This window comes from Sturnira hondurensis, unplaced genomic scaffold, assembly GCF_014824575.4.
Source record: "Sturnira hondurensis isolate 20B ecotype Veracruz unplaced genomic scaffold, ASM1482457v3 Scaffold0007797, whole genome shotgun sequence".
In the NCBI taxonomy this organism is placed as follows: Eukaryota; Metazoa; Chordata; class Mammalia; order Chiroptera; family Phyllostomidae; genus Sturnira; species Sturnira hondurensis.
Genome location: NW_028080428.1, coordinates 1,437,792 through 1,453,464, shown reverse-complemented (window position 1 = coordinate 1,453,464; position 15,673 = coordinate 1,437,792). Strand labels below are relative to the sequence as shown.

Below are 15,673 nucleotides of genomic sequence, written 5' to 3'. Positions count from 1 at the left end.
GGGGGACGTTCACAGACTGTCTAGGCTAGGCCAAAGTTGCCCCACCTCATTTTGGGGAAACTAAGGACCAGAAAGGGCCTGCTACTTGGCCTCGTATTATGTAGATTGAAGTGTGGGGAGGTCCTGACTCCCCAGCATCGAGTCAGGGAGTGGCAAGTCTTGTGGGGCACGTTTGGGGCGGGTGGTTTCATAGTGAGTGTGTTTGAACCCAAAGTCCGGAAACAGTTACTGGCTCCCCTAGGCCCGGCTTGTGGGGACCCCAACTGCCTGTGGCTGCCCCTCCCAAGTTCCTCCCTGCCAGAAGCATCCAGGCCTCCAGCCTCCAACCTGCGGAGAACTCACCCTCAGCTTGCATCTGCCCCTTTCCTTCTGGCACCGTGGGAGCCAGGCTTCCGGGGCCCCAGTCCCACTTGTGTGAGCTGGAGCTCCCCCCGCAACACCCCCAGGCATCGAGGTCTCGTCTCCAGGTAGTGGCGTTTTCATTCCTCCCTTCCTACAGGACCCTCTTCCCAGAATACTCCCATCTTGCGCTAGCCTCTCCCCTGAACTGTCAAGGACCCGGTGCCCCACGCCCCAGACCTCCATCAGGCCTGCGCCCCACGCTGCCTGCAGGAAGACGTCTGGCCCTGGGTCGGGGTAGCCCCGTGGGAACGGTTTGTTTCGAAAACAGGAACCGGGCCGGGGGCTGGGCGGGGCGCCCCTTCCCCACCGCAGTCCGCTTCCTGCCCCTCCCGGCTTCCTCTGCCCAACATCAGGCAGGGCGGGGGGCATAGGGGCGTCTGGGGTTGGGGAATAGGGCCTTCCACATCCCTCGCGGCCTGACCTCCGCTCGCCCACCCGCGGCGCAGACAGTGGCGCAGCGCCCCCCTCCCCCGCGCATCTCTGGCCTCTGGGCGGCGTGGAGGGGGAGGGGTTAAGCTGCCGCAGGGACCGCCGTGTGCGGGGCGAGAGGGAGCCCCGGTGGGGGAGGCGCAGAGGCGGTGCAGAGCCCCGTGCAGGGGCGGGGAGGGAAGGGGGCGGTAGCGTGGGGGCGGGGCAGCGGGGAGTGGGCAGCGGAGCGGAGAGCGGGCGGGAGCCGCAACCGCAGCGAGGCCGGAGGGCAGGAGCGCACGGAGGTGGCGCCTCCCGGGCTGGGCGCGGACTCCTTGCCTTAGGTCCCAAGAGTGAGTGGAGCGTGCGCGGGCGCGACAAAGCGTGGAGGAGGGCTGGGTCCCTAGAGGCCCCCTAGGGCAGCCGGTGGATTGTTGGGTGGGGAGTCTGCCGCAGGGGTCCGGGAAAGGAGGGAACTGCAGAGACAGCTGAGGCTCCCTGGACAACCCGTGGGAGGGGGCGGCATCGCGGTGCGCTCAGCCCTTTCCAGCCACGTCTCAATGGACCTTCCCCCACGCGGAACCCCCATTTGACATGTGAGAAAAATCGAGGCTCCGAGAGGCCAATTGACTCTCAAGGTCAAACAGCAAGGAAGCAGCAGTCAGGAGGGGATGGCTCTGGGTGGATTCTAGGTAAAAGTCCGCTAAAGAACTCCATGGAGGAGCCCCCACTCCCCACTCCGCAGCCTGAGGCGGGGTACCTTTTTCATGGCGCAAAGCTCTACCAGTGGCGGGAGGAGGGAGGGTGCTGAGGGGTGTTAAGGGTTTGGCCCAAGGCTGGCCCTGGACCTTGGATGAAGCGGTGGTGGTGGAATGGGCGTGTGTGTGCACCCACGGGAGTGTGTGTGTGTATGTGGGAGAGTGTACATGTGTGTAGGTGCACTGCCTGGCATGTGTGCACACGTGTGTGGATGTCGGCGCAGTCGTGGCTGAGGAACTCCAGGCTGGTCTGGCTGGAGTGGACAGAGTGTTGGAGAGCCGGCCCCATGAATGGGTTTGCATTCTGAGGTAGAAAGCTAGATATGTTTGCCCGAAGGTTCTAGGTGTGGGCAGGGTGTGGGTGCCATTGTGTATGTGGTACAGAGGATGAGAGGTGAACGCCTAGCCCTGGGTGTGTGTGAGCCAGCCAGGGCGTCTTGCACTCCAATGCGGGTCCCTGGTCTCGGGCATGGAATGAGTGTTCCTGCATGGGTACCTACCGGATTTGCTGGTGGAGTCGGACGGGCACTCTCCAGCCCCCACGGCTATGGCGCCCCCTTCTGGGCACCCTACTGTGTGTGTCTGAGTGTGGCCAGCCAGTATATGTGCTCGTAGTTCAACCGTGCAGTCTCCAAGCCTGGGTCAGGAGCCCGAGCTGGAGAGGAAGGTGGCCTGCATAAAGGCTGAGCCGGGATCCCTGGGGCCTTCGTGGAGGAGGTGGCTAGGGAGCTTGCATTTCCCAGGCTCAGGCTTCCAGCTGACGCCTCCGGGCTGCTGCGGGCTGCCCTCGCCCCCACTCCTGCCCTAGGAATGTTCCTCTCCATTCCAGCCCTTCTCCCCAAGGGCAAGCCCCTGGGGGCCGCTTCATCCCCGCCTCCCCTTCCCGGGAACTGGGAGGGGGCGAAGAGGGCAGGACGCCTGGGTTCCTCCCTCCTCCCATCCCAGAGAGAAATTCCTCTGAGGTCCCCTCAGGCTCTGGGTTCCCAAAATAACCCTGCGGGGGAAGGGAGGCTGTGAAGGGAGGGAAGAGAGAGGGGCGAGGAGCCGAGCTGCGGTTGCTGCAGGTGCCTCTCCGGAGAGGGCGCGAGGAGAAGAGGGCCTACGGGAGGCAGAGGCATCAACCAGCCCCCGGAGTGCAGGGTCATCCTCATCCCCAGAGAGTCCCTCGGCCCTCTGGCGACTCCGAGGGTGGGCCGGAAGTCTCTAGGCCAGCCTGTTTCCCAACTGTTGGGTTGCACCATCCCGGGCCAGACCGTTTAACCCCGGGAGTGGCCACTGCCGGCGACTCCGCCCCTGCCCAGCAGGGGGCGTGCCCCCCCCCGCCCCCATTCCTGCCCACTGGCGGCTCCCCCGGCCAGCACCTCAGCAGACTCCCACTCTACCTCTCCCGGGACAGGGGTCTGGTCCCAGACCCGCGGGAGGCTCCAGAGCGCAGCTTGATACAGCCTACCCACACCGGCAGCCATGGCGGGCACCCTGGACCTGGACAAGGGCTGCACAGTGGAGGAGCTGCTTCGTGGTTGCATCGAAGCCTTCGGTGAGTAGCATGCGAACACACACGGAGCCTGAGCCCAGCCGGGGCCTGAACCCGGCCCCCCCGCTTCCCATGGTGGGCCCCAAGGCCGGACCCACTCAGCTCCGCATCTTGCATCCTCTTTAACAGAAGCCACCTCTTCATCGCAGAGAGGTCCCCATGCTTTGGAAGGATAACACATTCCACTTCCCTAGTATGCCGAAGATGAAGGCAGGATGGGTCCCCAGACTCTGACATGTGGGGGGGGCATTATCTGCCCCCCCCCTCCCCGGGAATCCGGAGGAACTCTGTATCTCCGGCCTGAGAACTGTTTCCGGCTGATGCGGGGCGGCTTATCTGGTGAAGGGGTGCCCCTTCCCCCAGGCACTCAGGAAATGACCTCTGGATTCTTGACTCTGGGGAACCCAGGCTCCTTCCGTTCCAGCTGGTTCCCCTCCCGACTATGGGCCCGACTCAGACGCTCCCCTCCTCCAGTTCCTGGGATCCTGCCTTATATCTCTCCCACTCTACACACTAACCTGCCTCTTCTTTCTAACCTGCCTCAGGGTTTTGGAATCCTGGGAAAGCAGATGGGTGAGGGGATGGTGGTGCAGATAGATACCTGTGAGGCGGAGGGCAAGGGTTTAGGGACCATGGCTGCTGGCCAAAGAGTCAAGCCACTTTTCTCTCACCCTTTGGAGTTAGATGACTCTGGGAAGGTGCGGGACCCGCAGCTGGTGCGCATGTTCCTCATGATGCACCCCTGGTACATCCCTTCATCCGAGCTGGCAGCAAAGCTACTTGACATATATCCTTCGAGGGCCTGGCCAAGGGCCTTGCAGTCCAGTCTCCAAGCCAGCCCAGGAGTGGGCTTCACTTTCAGAGCTGGGCCCCAGAGTTGAGGCTTGGCCCAGCCTCCGTCTAGAGCCTGGGCCCTGCCCCCGACTGTCTCCCCAACCTGGGTCTTGCCTTCTCCGCCCCCACCGTCTAGGACCCCTCCATACTACCAGTTTGGTCTCCCTCTTGCCTCTCCCAGAAACCAGGCCCTGCTCGCACTTGCCCCCAGAAACTAGCCCCCTTTCCTCTCACCTGCCCTCCTACAGCTCATCCCTCATCCGCCTTTCAGTCTCTTTCCAGGGCTTCTGCCTGGGCTCCCCCCCCCACCTCCCCAGCATTCCTCCTGGAACCAGGCCCCATCCCCTGCCTCCCTTTCTGCATTTAGGCTGCATCCCGGTTTTCCTTAACTCTCTCTCACCTACCAACAGTCCCGGAAGGACAACTCCAGTTCACTGCAGGTGAAAACCTGCCATCTGGTCAGGTGAGTCTTCCTGCTGGGGTGCTGTCCCCCCTTCCTCTACTCCCTTCTCTCAGGCCGCACTCTGGCCAGAAGGACTTGGTCCTGTGGGTTTGCCCCAGGCCCTGTCCATCCTTGGAGCAATGCCCCCGGCCTCCCCTTGCCGGTCCTGCACGGTGGGGGTGGGGAAGGACAGAGCGAGGACGGGGGACCATGATTTGAGGCCCTTTCCCCCTTTATGGGGAACTGCAGTACAAGGGGGTGGGGGAGTGCCATCTTGGGTGACTCCCGCTCCCCCTCAGGTACTGGATCTCAGCATTCCCAGCCGAGTTTGACTTGAACCCTGAGCTTGCCGAGCAGATCAAGGAACTGAAAGCTCTACTGGACCAGGAAGGGAACCGCAGGCACAGCAGCCTCATCGACATCGAGAGCGTGTGCGTGGGGGGCGGGGGGGCTCTGGGGCAGGGAGGGCATTCGGCATCCCACGCTGTCTGTGCTTAATAAATGTTTGTTGAATTGAATGAGTGAGGGTCATGTCACTCTCTTGCTTAAAAATCTTCCGTGGTTCTCTGTCGCCTTCAAAATGTCTCAGCTAGAGATTAAGGCCGCTCGTGGCCTCCTGCCTCTCATCTTCCACAGCCCAGCGCCCATCCCACGCACCTCATCCTGTAGTCACGTGAGTCCACTCACCATTCTCCAGCCCCGCGTCCTCTCCCATCACGATACTCTGCTCCTGTTGTCCCCTTGCCTCTCTGTGTCACCACCCTCGGCTCAGTGTGGAGTGTCTGCTGGCTCTGCGGGCCCAGGCTCTATCAGGGCAGACTCTGTCATCTCTGCTCTGTTCCCCTGTGGCACCGTGTGCAAAGACCTGCACACACACCACGCCATTTTGTGACCGTTTCTGTGTCTGTCTCCCTCTGTAGCCTGTGAGCTCCTTGGGGGCAGGAACCACGTCTCACTCATCTCTGTACCCCCTGAGTCTAGCACAGCGCCTGGCACCGAGTGCGTCTTCCACGTGTGTGTGTGTGTGTGTGTGTGTGTGTGTAGTGCATGACGAGGGGGGACTGCAGGAGTTCGGGGACTGGGGACACTGTGGATGTCCCCAGTCAGCTAGAGGGGCATGTTTGCATGAGTGCGGGCTCCTCCTGCAAAGGGCTCACTGCCCTTGCCCCGCCCCTCAGCCCCACCTACAAGTGGAAGCGACAGGTGACTCAGCGGAACCCTGTGGGCCAGAAAAAACGCAAGATGTCTCTGCTGTTCGACCACCTGGAGCCCCTGGAGCTGGCGGAGCATCTCACCTATCTGGAGTATCGCTCCTTCAGCAAGATTCTGGTGTGGCCCGAGGGCCTGGGGTTGAGGGTGGAGTGCAGGCTGGGGCTGGGTTCCAGAAGGGGCAGCCTCTCTGGGGTAGGCGGGGTCACATGGAGGTGGGTGGGTGTTTTTGGTGTAACCAGCAGAGGGCATCTGGAGGGCAAGGAGAGGCCCCAGGGTGAGGGGAGGGTCCCACGGAGCACTGAGGCTACGCCCCACCCCGGCCTCCCAGTTCCAGGACTACCACAGTTTCGTGACCCACGGCTGCACTGTGGACAACCCCGTCCTGGAGCGGTTCATCTCCCTTTTCAATAGTGTCTCGCAGTGGGTGCAGCTCATGATTCTCAGCAAGCCCACAGCCCCACAGCGGGCCCTGGTCATCACACACTTCGTCCACGTGGCAGAGGTGCCTCTTCCTCTCCTGTCCCCTCCTGGCCTCCCCAAATGCCAGTCTGGCCGAGTCCCGCCTTTCCACGATCCCTCTGCCTCCACTCCAGAAAAGCTGGGCCCAATGCTGGGTTCGTCCAGTGACTCCTGCCTCCCCTCCCGCTGTGCCCCCCAGAAGCTGCTGCAGCTGCAGAATTTCAACACGCTGATGGCGGTGGTGGGGGGCCTGAGCCACAGCTCCATCTCCCGCCTCAAGGAGACGCACGCCCACGTTAGCCCTGAGACTGTCAAGGTGCCTGGGACTGGAGGGTTGGGCAACAGCCTTATCTATCAAGTCCTGGGGTCTGGCTTCCCTGGGAACTCCCAGCGGCGAGCGAGCACTGGGCACTGCTGCCCCCGTTTGACAGATGGGGAAACTGAGGCTCAGAGGGGTTAAAATGCTTTTCCAGTTTAAACAGTGAAAGAGGCAGAGTGGGGGCTCACACGTCTGTTCGATTCAAGGCTTTGTTTTCTTCCTTTATTTTGTTTAAGATACTGGGTGACATACATGTAGAAAAGCACATAAAACTCAGGTACAGTTTAAAGAAAGACAGTAAAGAAGACGTCTGGGTAACCACCACCCGGGCCAGGAACTAGAATGTGGCCACAGTCCCTGAAGCTCCCAGCACCCTGGGGCATAGCTCCCTCCCCATCAGAGGGAGCCAGTGTCCTTGCTAGGCCAGGGACGACGGCCCTGCTGCACCGCCTGTGCATGCGTTCCCAACTGTGTGGGCTTTTTGTCATCAGTTTTTGAACTCTCTATGAATGGAATTATGTCATTTATATTACTTTATATCTCCTTTCATTCTTACATTCTGTTATGTGGAGCAGTTGCTCATTCATTTCCATCACTACGTAATATTTTATAGTGAGTCCACTCCAGTTTATGAATCTACCCCCTGCCTCCCTGAGCCTCAGTTTCTTCTCCTGTGCAATGTTGGTAATCTGTGGCCAGGCCCCGTGTGGGGCTGTAGTACTGGGCAGCGGTGTTCTCGTGAACTCATGATGTATGAACTCTGACCCTCAGGGGCTAAGGGAGCCAGCGCTGGGGGACAGTGAGGGAGGATTCTGACTTTCACCCCTCTCCTACTCTGAACCTCATCGAGAAGTTCCCACACTTCTAGGGCTGAGTGGGGAGGCTGGTTGAGCCAGTGGTTGTGTGTATGTGTGTGACCTTCTACCCTTTGCCCCCCAGCTCTGGGAACATCTGACCGAGCTAGTGACGGCCACCAGCAACTACAGCAACTACCGGCGGCGGCTGGCAGCCTGTGTGGGCTTCCGCTTTCCCATCCTGGGCGTGCACCTTAAGGACCTGGTGGCCCTGCAGCTGGCACTGCCTGACTGGCTGGACCCTGCCCGGACTCGACTTAATGGGGCCAAGATGAAGCAGCTCTTCTGCATCTTGGAGGAGCTGGCCATGGTGACCAGCCTTCGACCACCAGTGCAGGCGAACCCTGACCTGCTGAGCCTGCTCACGGTGAGTGGCCAGGCGCCGGGGCTGGCAACCTCACTGAGTCCTGGGTTTGCATGTGGCTGCAGGCTTGGCCTTGGGTTCGCGGCTCTGGTCAAGGGACTGAGAGCCAGCCTGGGCTCTTGGGTTTGGAGTGAACTCTGAGATGGGTTCCAGGCTCCAGACCAGACTGTGGACTGAGGCTGGTGTATGGCCTCTGGGTTGAGTCCCTAGCAGTGAGTGAGTGGGTCATGTTCAAGGTTTAGGGTCAAGCTCTGGATTCTGGGTGCAGTAGTTTTTAATCATGGTCCTGAGCTCTGAGGTTCTTGGCTTGACCGTGGACTTGGTTTTGAGGGGTAGGAGCGGGGCTCTTGTCTAGATCTGGCCCAGTTCTAGACATTGGGCTGGGGCTTAGGTTTGGGGTTTGGAGTGAATTCTTAGTTTTTCCTGGGCTCCAGACTGGAATCGGGGCTGGATCCTGGGTGCTGGGTTGGGTTCTAGTCTGGGAGTGAATTTCAGAGCTCTTGGTCTGGATTCTGGGCTGAGATCTCGGCCGTGCACTATGCTCAAGGTTTAGGGGCAAGTGTGGGCTCTGGTCTGTCTGCCAGTCTGGCATGTGGTTGCTGGGGGATGTTCTAAGCCGGCCTCTGTCCCGAGTCTTGCTCTGGGCTGGGCTCAGGGCTCAGCTGTGGTTTCTAGATGGACCTGAGACCCTGGGCTCTGGGCAGCGGGCTCCTGAAAGCAGCAGGGGCCACTGGGTGTGACGACACCTGTGTGTCGCAGGTGTCTCTGGACCAGTATCAGACGGAGGATGAGCTCTACCAGCTGTCCCTGCAGCGGGAGCCGCGCTCCAAGTCCTCGGTGAGCCAGGGCGCTCTCCTTCCCCATCCTGCCCATCCTCTTCCTCTCCCACCGCCGCCCCTTCCCTCCTGGGAAGTCCAGGTTGTGAGGGTTTGTGTTTGGAGGGGTTTTCCCAGTGGGGTGGGGTTAGGTGGGTATTCCTTGGGAGGGCTCAAACTGAGCCTCCAACTTAGCTGCTGCCTTCCTCTTCCTGCTTGGTGTCCAGGCTCCCTTAACCCCAGGGTTTCTCCCCTCTGCTCCCCTGGGCTCTGGGCTCCCTCACCCCTGGCCCTCGCTCAGGCCTGACCACTCCCACAGCCAACCAGCCCCACAAGCTGTACCCCACCTCCCCGGGCCCCCGTGCTGGAGGAATGGACCTCGGCTGCCAAACCCAAGCTGGATCAGGCACTCTTTGTGGAACACATCGAGAAAATGGTGGAGGTGAGACCCTGTGGTGGCCGGCACTGAAGCCTCAGGGGTAGGGGGGATAGGTCCATAGTGGTCAGTCAAGGCTGGTTTTGCCAGGTCATCAGCCCAGGAACTGTATCACCAGTGCGAAGTTCAAGGGTCAGCACTCAGCCTTCAGAAGGCATGGGGGCATGGGAGAGGGAGGTGGCGAGGGAGGTAGACAGCTGCCCACACCCGAGACGACCTTCACAACGCAGACTGGGAATGTGGGCGCAACAGGGCTGATGGTCCTTCCATTCTTTTGCGCTGTGTCTCTCAGTCGGTGTTCCGGAATTTCGACGTCGATGGGGACGGCCACATCTCACAGGAAGAGTTTCAGATCATCCGTGGGAACTTCCCTTACCTCAGCGCTTTTGGGGACCTCGACCAGAACCAGTGAGGAGGGCTGGGAGCTGGGGGACAGGGAAGGCAAGCTCACTTCCCCCTTGGGTTTCAGTTTCCTCCCATGGAGGTCAGGCCACTGGACCAGAGGATGTGGCCTGAGAAAGCTACCAATGTGGAAAGGTGCTCTCAGCAGGGGTGGTGCGGGGGCGGCTGCCTGCTGTAGAGGCACGGGGCTCCCTCACTCATTGGGACAGGTGGGGCCTCCACCTGCATCTTACAAAGACTATGGCCTGGGGACTGGTGCTACACAAACGGCATTTTATTTGTGGAGTTCACAGCTGGCAAAAAGTGTGGGCCAGTTGAACTCCTGGGTAGCCCATCTCAATGAATAGATGAGAAAGGCCTGTAATTAGCAGCATCCACTTGCTTATCAGCAATTCACAAGCTGACCGTTTGGATAAATAGATAGCTGTCTGAGGTTGGTTAAACACGCCCATTGCAGCCATGTTCATATCCTTGCTTTGCTGAGCAGACAAAATTCCAATCAAAATTTACAATCTGTCTCAGGTTGAGTTATTTTTTAATGTCAATCTATATTTTAAAAAGTTCTGGGTTTGTTTCTGTTTTGCAAAAATCCGTGGTTAAAAAAACTGGGTAGTAAAACAGATCTGTAGTAAACAAAGTGCGTAAAGTAAGACGTGGAAGGCTCCCTTCCTCCTTCCTCCCTGGCACTGTATTGGCACAGCCTCTTTGAGACACCATCCGCCATGTTCCTGGCCCGGCAGTGTGTGCATCCTTCCAGTCTTTTTTTTTCCCTATGCACCTGCAAATGGACATAGATTTTGTTTGCCCGTGTCTGTGTCATGGACACACAGAATGATGGTATAAATTTAGCTCTGCTCATGGTGGCTTTATTTCCCCCTCAGAGTGGAGGCGGAGTTCCATGTTACCTCCCTGGGCGGGTGGGTGGATTTTTTTCCAGGTCACCCTCCCAGTGACGATGCAGCCCTTGGAGACCTTGGAGGCTCCAGCTTCATGCAGGAGCCTCAGCCTTCCCTTCCCTTCCATCCCCTGCAAGCCCCCGGCCTTGTGCCTGGCTCCTGGCTGGGTATCAAAACCCAGAACCTGGTTCAGCAGGTGGGAGACCTGCAACCCCTTCTGAGGCAGCTGCAGTGCCCCGCCCCAACACACTGCCTCACTCTGAAGACCCCTCTGTTTCTGGAACTTGGGGGTTTCCATTTCTTCCTTGCAAACTCACCTGTGCATTTAAAGCAATTTTTGATATATATATTTTTAAATAGAAATGAGGATTTTTTAAATTTATTTTTTTAAGATTTTATTTATTTATCTTAGAGGGGAAGAGAAGGAGAGAGAGAGAGAGAAATATCAATGTATGGTTGCCTCTCGTGCGTCCCCTGACATGAACCGGGAACTGGCCTGCAACCCAGGCATGTGCCCTGACTGGGAATCGAACCATGATCATGTGGTTCACAGGCCCACGCTCAATCCACTGAGCTACACCAGCCAGGGCAATTTTTGATATATTTTAACTGGCACCTAAGTATTTGTAGCAATAGGGATTTCAGTGTTTAGTCCGGGTTGTGACAGAACTGCACGCCTTGCATTTTTTTTTTTTTTGGCTTTTGTTTTCCACTTAAACCTTTGCCATGGACATCTCTCCATGCCGATTCATGTAGAGCTTCCTCATTCTTTAGAGCGGCCTCAGAGTACTCCATGACGCTCTGGGCATCATCGCCTCACCATTCTCCTGCTGATGGGTGTGTAGACGGTGCCCAGTTTTTGCTATTAATATACTCCAGGCTGCTGTGAACGGCTTTGTAGCAATGTACTCAGGCCACTGTTTCTGTAGGAGAAATTCCTGGAAGTGGGATAATTGAATCAAAAGATATGCACATTCTAAATTAGGAGAGAGACTGCCAAAGTGACCTCAGGCAAGGTTGTGCCAGCTTGCACCCCACCAGCAGCGAACGGGTGCCCATTTCCCAACTTCCTTGCCAACAGTAAAATCTATAATAAGTTTTACAATTTTGCCAGTCTAATTGGCAAATGGCGTCTTGGTTAAATTCGCATTTCTTTAATCGTAGGTGGGGTAGGGTATCTTTTCATATGTTTATCGGCCACTTATCTTTCTTCTGTTAATTGCCTGTTCATAGTCTTTGTCTGTATTCCACTGGGTTTGTTGGTCTTTTTCTCATTGATTTTCAGAATCTCTGTTAATAGATATTAACCCTTTGTTGTTGAACGTGTTTGCAAATATTTCCTTCCAGTCTGTCATTTGTGTTGTCTTTTCCCATATAAAAAATTTTGAATTTTGTGTGCTGAATATGTCAGTCTTTTACTTTATGGCTTCTTGGATTTGTGTTATGTGTGGAAAGGCTCTCAGGCCCTCAAGACTACAAAATTATTCTCTTATACCTTTTCAGATACTTTGATACTTTTATTTTTTTACTTAGTGTTCTCAACTCAGTGGGAATTCAGTTGTCATGCACAGTAGGAGGTAGGAATCCAGGCTCATGTGCTTTTCTAACTGGCCGGCTGTCCCAAGGCCCTGCGGCTTCAAAAGGCCGCCTGCAACACATCACGGAGCCCCGGATGCGANTGTGGAAAGGCTCTCAGGCCCTCAAGACTACAAAATTATTCTCTTATACCTTTTCAGATACTTTGATACTTTTATTTTTTTACTTAGTGTTCTCAACTCAGTGGGAATTCAGTTGTCATGCACAGTAGGAGGTAGGAATCCAGGCTCATGTGCTTTTCTAACTGGCCGGCTGTCCCAAGGCCCTGCGGCTTCAAAAGGCCGCCTGCAACACGTCACGGAGCCCCGGATGTGATGGGCAGGAGTTTGTAACAGGGACCAGCCTTGACAAATCGCTCCGGGGAGCCCAGCAACTGTTAACCACACAGACTCTGTTGTAAATGCTTCATGTGCACTATCTCATTTAGTCCTCACGACCCGCCCTGAGGTGTAGGAACTATTATGACCCTCATTTATAGAAGAGGAAACTGAGGCACAGAGGGGTTAACCAGCTCGAGGTCACACAGCCAGGAAGTAATGGAGCCGGAATTTGAACTGAGGTCTGTCTATCTCCGGAGCACATGCTCACACTTGCCCTGAAATATGGGAGTGGGGGAAAAAAGGGTTCCGTGGGAAGCCCTGGGGAACGTGGGAAACGCTGAGTACAGGCATCTCTCAGCAGGATTATGCAAGAGTTCCTCGCCCCAGAACTCAGCAGAGATCTCTTCCATTCTCACGCCTCTGAACTGCAGTTTGTCAGAGCTCAGTTTGGGGCACAGAGGCCGCTAACCCCAGGGGGGGTGCACAGCCCCTTGTGTTTACACGGCCACGCTGTGCAGTGGGCAGGGCAGGAATCATAACGGCCATTTTTCTGGGGAGGAAACCCAGGACAAGTGACTTGCTCAAGACCACACACCTAGTTTAGCAGCAGCCAGTGCATCAGCCGGGCTCCGGCCTAGTGTTCTTTCTCGTCCCTGCACCAGGGGTCAGTGGCAGGCGTTTGGTGAGGACCTTTCACTGGGTAGGGGTTCTTCCCAGTGGGCTGGGTTAGGTGGGTGGCGGGTGTTCCTGAGGCGACACAGACTGAGGTGCGCCCGCTCCACCGACAGGGATGGCTGCATCAGCAGGGAGGAGATGATCTCCTACTTCCTACGCTCCAGCTCCGTGCTGGGCGGCCGCATGGGCTTCGTCCACAACTTCCATGAGAGCAACTCCTTGCGCCCCGTTGCCTGCCGCCACTGCAAGGCCCTGGTGAGCCCCCGCCCAAGCCACCCTGTCCTGCCCTAGTCCTACCCACCATGTCCCCACCCTGTTCTCCCTTCTTGCCACGCCCCTGCCAGAGCCAGCTCAGCTTTCAGCCTCATTAATTTCACCTGCCTCTCCTCTTGTCGGCCTGCACCTAACCCTCACCCCTAAGTCCTCAGAGAGGGTCAGTCCTAGCCTCTGCCCTTGAGAAGGAAGAAGTACAGCCATCACCTCCAAATCTCTCCCCGCCAGCACAGACCCCCTGCTCTGTTTCAGATCCTGAACATCTACAAACAGGGCCTCAAATGCCGAGGTGAGATGGACTGGCAGGGCTCCTGGGCTGAGTTTTTTGGAAGAGTTATTATCTGGGTGGGGATTCTTATGTTTTGGTGGGCTGTTGCAAAGGAGTGGAGTACCTTGGAGCTAGAGGGGCATGATGATTACATGTGAAAGGCTTTCATTTTGGTGAGGCAGCTTCCCAGGAACAGAGAACTTTGGAGAGGACATAGAATGGCGAGGAGGATGAAAAGAGCACTTTGGAAGGAGACTTTTGTTTTGGTGGGGCAGCTGCTCAGGAGGAAAGGAACCTGGGGAGAGGTACAGGCCTGGAGAATGGGACGGAGGGTGTGCTGACCAATGTTCCTGGCTGGGCTCCCCATCTGCCTCCCCCAGCCTGTGGTGTGACCTGCCACAAACAGTGCAAGGACCGCCTGTCGGTGGAGTGCCGGCGCCGGGCCCAGAGTGTGAGTCTGGAGGGGTCTGCACCCTCCCCCTCACCCACACACACTCACCATCGCGCCTTCAGCTTCTCCCTGCCTCGCAGGCGAGGCTCCAGGCCTCCAGGTAAGGAGGAGTTTCATCCTGTATTGGCCTGTGGAGGAAGGGAGGCTGGGCCATTGTGGCAAAGTCTTAACTTATCCCAGATGGAAACCATTTCAGGGTTTGTACAGTAATTCTCCTATTTTGGTGGGGCGATAAAGAGGGTTGGACTGGTTCAGGGTCCTAGGAGGTGTCCAGGGTACCCTTGACCCACCGAGGATGAGCAGACAGACTTTAATATATGAAGAAGAGTAAAAATGAAAGAGGCTTCAGGATTACGGCCACACTCATATTTTGTTAGGGAGATTGACAATGGACTGGGGGGTGGGGAATTGTGTGAACCATTTACCTGCATTTTTCTTTTTGGCTTCTCTGGAGGAGGGACTGAGAAGTCTCAGTCCCTTACCCTGAAAATCTTCTCCTGGCAGCTCTGTGGGGGTCTCTGACGGTTTTAGGTCACTTTGCTGAATGACGATTCCTCAAACTATCTGGCTGAGAGCAGTCTGAACAACTATGTTAAACTGGGGTCTAAGGCAGTTGGCCACAACCGTTTGGACTGGCATAAGTCCTCAAAAATAGAAAAGATAAAACCATTTGCATCGAGCCTTCCAGAAGCGCTGGGGTCTACAATGTGAAACTTGCAGTAAATTGACATTTAAGCAAACTGCCCTGACAAATCTGTGGCTGCAAAAAAGCTGCGGCAAAACGAAAACCTAGAAAAAGCCTCAAAAATTGGGCCATTTGGTCACTCAATGAATTGATTTTTGGTGGATGGGTCTGCTTCCGGGATGGGGATGGGGCTGGGTGTCTCCTGCGAATGGGGGAAGGGCCGCTGAAGGCACAGGGATTTGGGACCTAGGAGTCGATCCTGTAACCCCGCCCCCCCCCCCCCCCCCCCCCCCCCCCAGGNGCCCCCCCCCCCCCCCCCCCCCCGCAGAGATCCGAGAGGAGGAGGTCCAGACGTTGGAGGACGGAGTGTTTGACATCCACTTGTAACGACGGTGAGCCTTTGCCAGTGCCAGAGCCTCCCCACCGGGGGCTGGGGGAGGGGAGCCAGGGAAAGGGGCGCTCTGTCCAAACGGCCTGGGCCAGGCAGACTCCTGCAGTTTGGGGGAAGATCGTCCTCACCATCTCTGTTTTTCTCTTCCCAGCTGTGACTGGACCAAGCATTCCCGCCCGCCTGGGAGAAAAGGCCTGGACCACAGCAGGGAGCCTGGGTGCCGGGGCAGCAGGCCGGGGCTGGGGGGCGGGGCATGGGGTGGCATGCAGCTGAGGGCAGGGCAGGGCAGGCCTGGTGTCCCTAAGGTTGTACAGACTCTTGTGAATATTTGTATTTTCCAGGAATAAAAAGGCCCGTGTCATGAACCCAGACCATCAGAGCCTAGAATCCTGGAGCTGGGGCGGGGGTGGGGGGTGGGGGGGATGATGACAGGGGACAGTAAGTTCTCTTCACAGGGACAAGAATATTCGAGTCTGGAGCTTTGTAGTCAGAGGAATCTTGGAAGACCTGGGAGCTCACGTGTCTGGAACCCTAGGGGGACTAAAATCCTTGGGGATAGAATCTTAGGGCCAGAAGCATCTTGGAGAGGACCTGAAATCTTGAGGAGTTCAGAATCTTGGGGGTATAAACATTAAAACTACCAAGTCTTTGCACTCTGAATCGCCGGGCCCAGGGGTCTTGCATAATCATAGCCTTCAGGCCACAGTTGAAATTCCCTTGCTTGACAGGTGGCCTTTCAGCTCCCTCTTGAATACTTCCAGCAACGGGGAGCTCACTGTAGAGAATCATGGGAGGGAGAGGGCAGCCCAGCTTGCCGGCTGTCAGGGGAGGGAGGCAGGGGCCTGGGCAGCTTTCCTGCCTGGGGGTGGGGGCCGTACT

At 57.1% G+C, this 15,673-nt stretch overlaps 1 protein-coding gene across 4 annotated transcripts; it reads left to right on the top strand.

Annotated features, from left to right (window-relative positions):
* Positions 1 to 219: 219 nt before the first annotated feature.
* RASGRP2 (RAS guanyl releasing protein 2) lies at positions 220 to 15,165 on the top strand. Of its 4 annotated transcripts, none has more exons than XM_037053109.1 (17): positions 379 to 467; positions 2,965 to 3,105; positions 3,787 to 3,889; positions 4,337 to 4,399; positions 4,678 to 4,809; positions 5,557 to 5,707; positions 5,919 to 6,092; positions 6,249 to 6,365; positions 7,308 to 7,589; positions 8,346 to 8,423; positions 8,721 to 8,843; positions 9,130 to 9,245; positions 12,840 to 12,981; positions 13,252 to 13,288; positions 13,648 to 13,818; positions 14,732 to 14,795; positions 14,946 to 15,165. In XM_037053109.1, the coding sequence occupies exons 2-16, from the start codon at positions 3,033 to 3,035 to the stop codon at positions 14,788 to 14,790; spliced, it is 1,821 nt and encodes a 606-aa protein (XP_036909004.1). In that variant the 5' UTR covers positions 379 to 467; positions 2,965 to 3,032; the 3' UTR covers positions 14,791 to 14,795; positions 14,946 to 15,165. The 4 variants fall into 4 exon arrangements, with proteins under 4 accessions (XP_036909005.1, XP_036909004.1, XP_036909003.1 ...); XM_037053108.1 differs by lacking the exon at positions 379 to 467 and adding an exon at positions 1,046 to 1,163; XM_037053110.1 differs by lacking the exon at positions 3,787 to 3,889 and having other exon boundaries at positions 220 to 467; positions 4,347 to 4,399.
* The last annotated feature ends 508 nt before the right edge of the window (positions 15,166 to 15,673 follow it).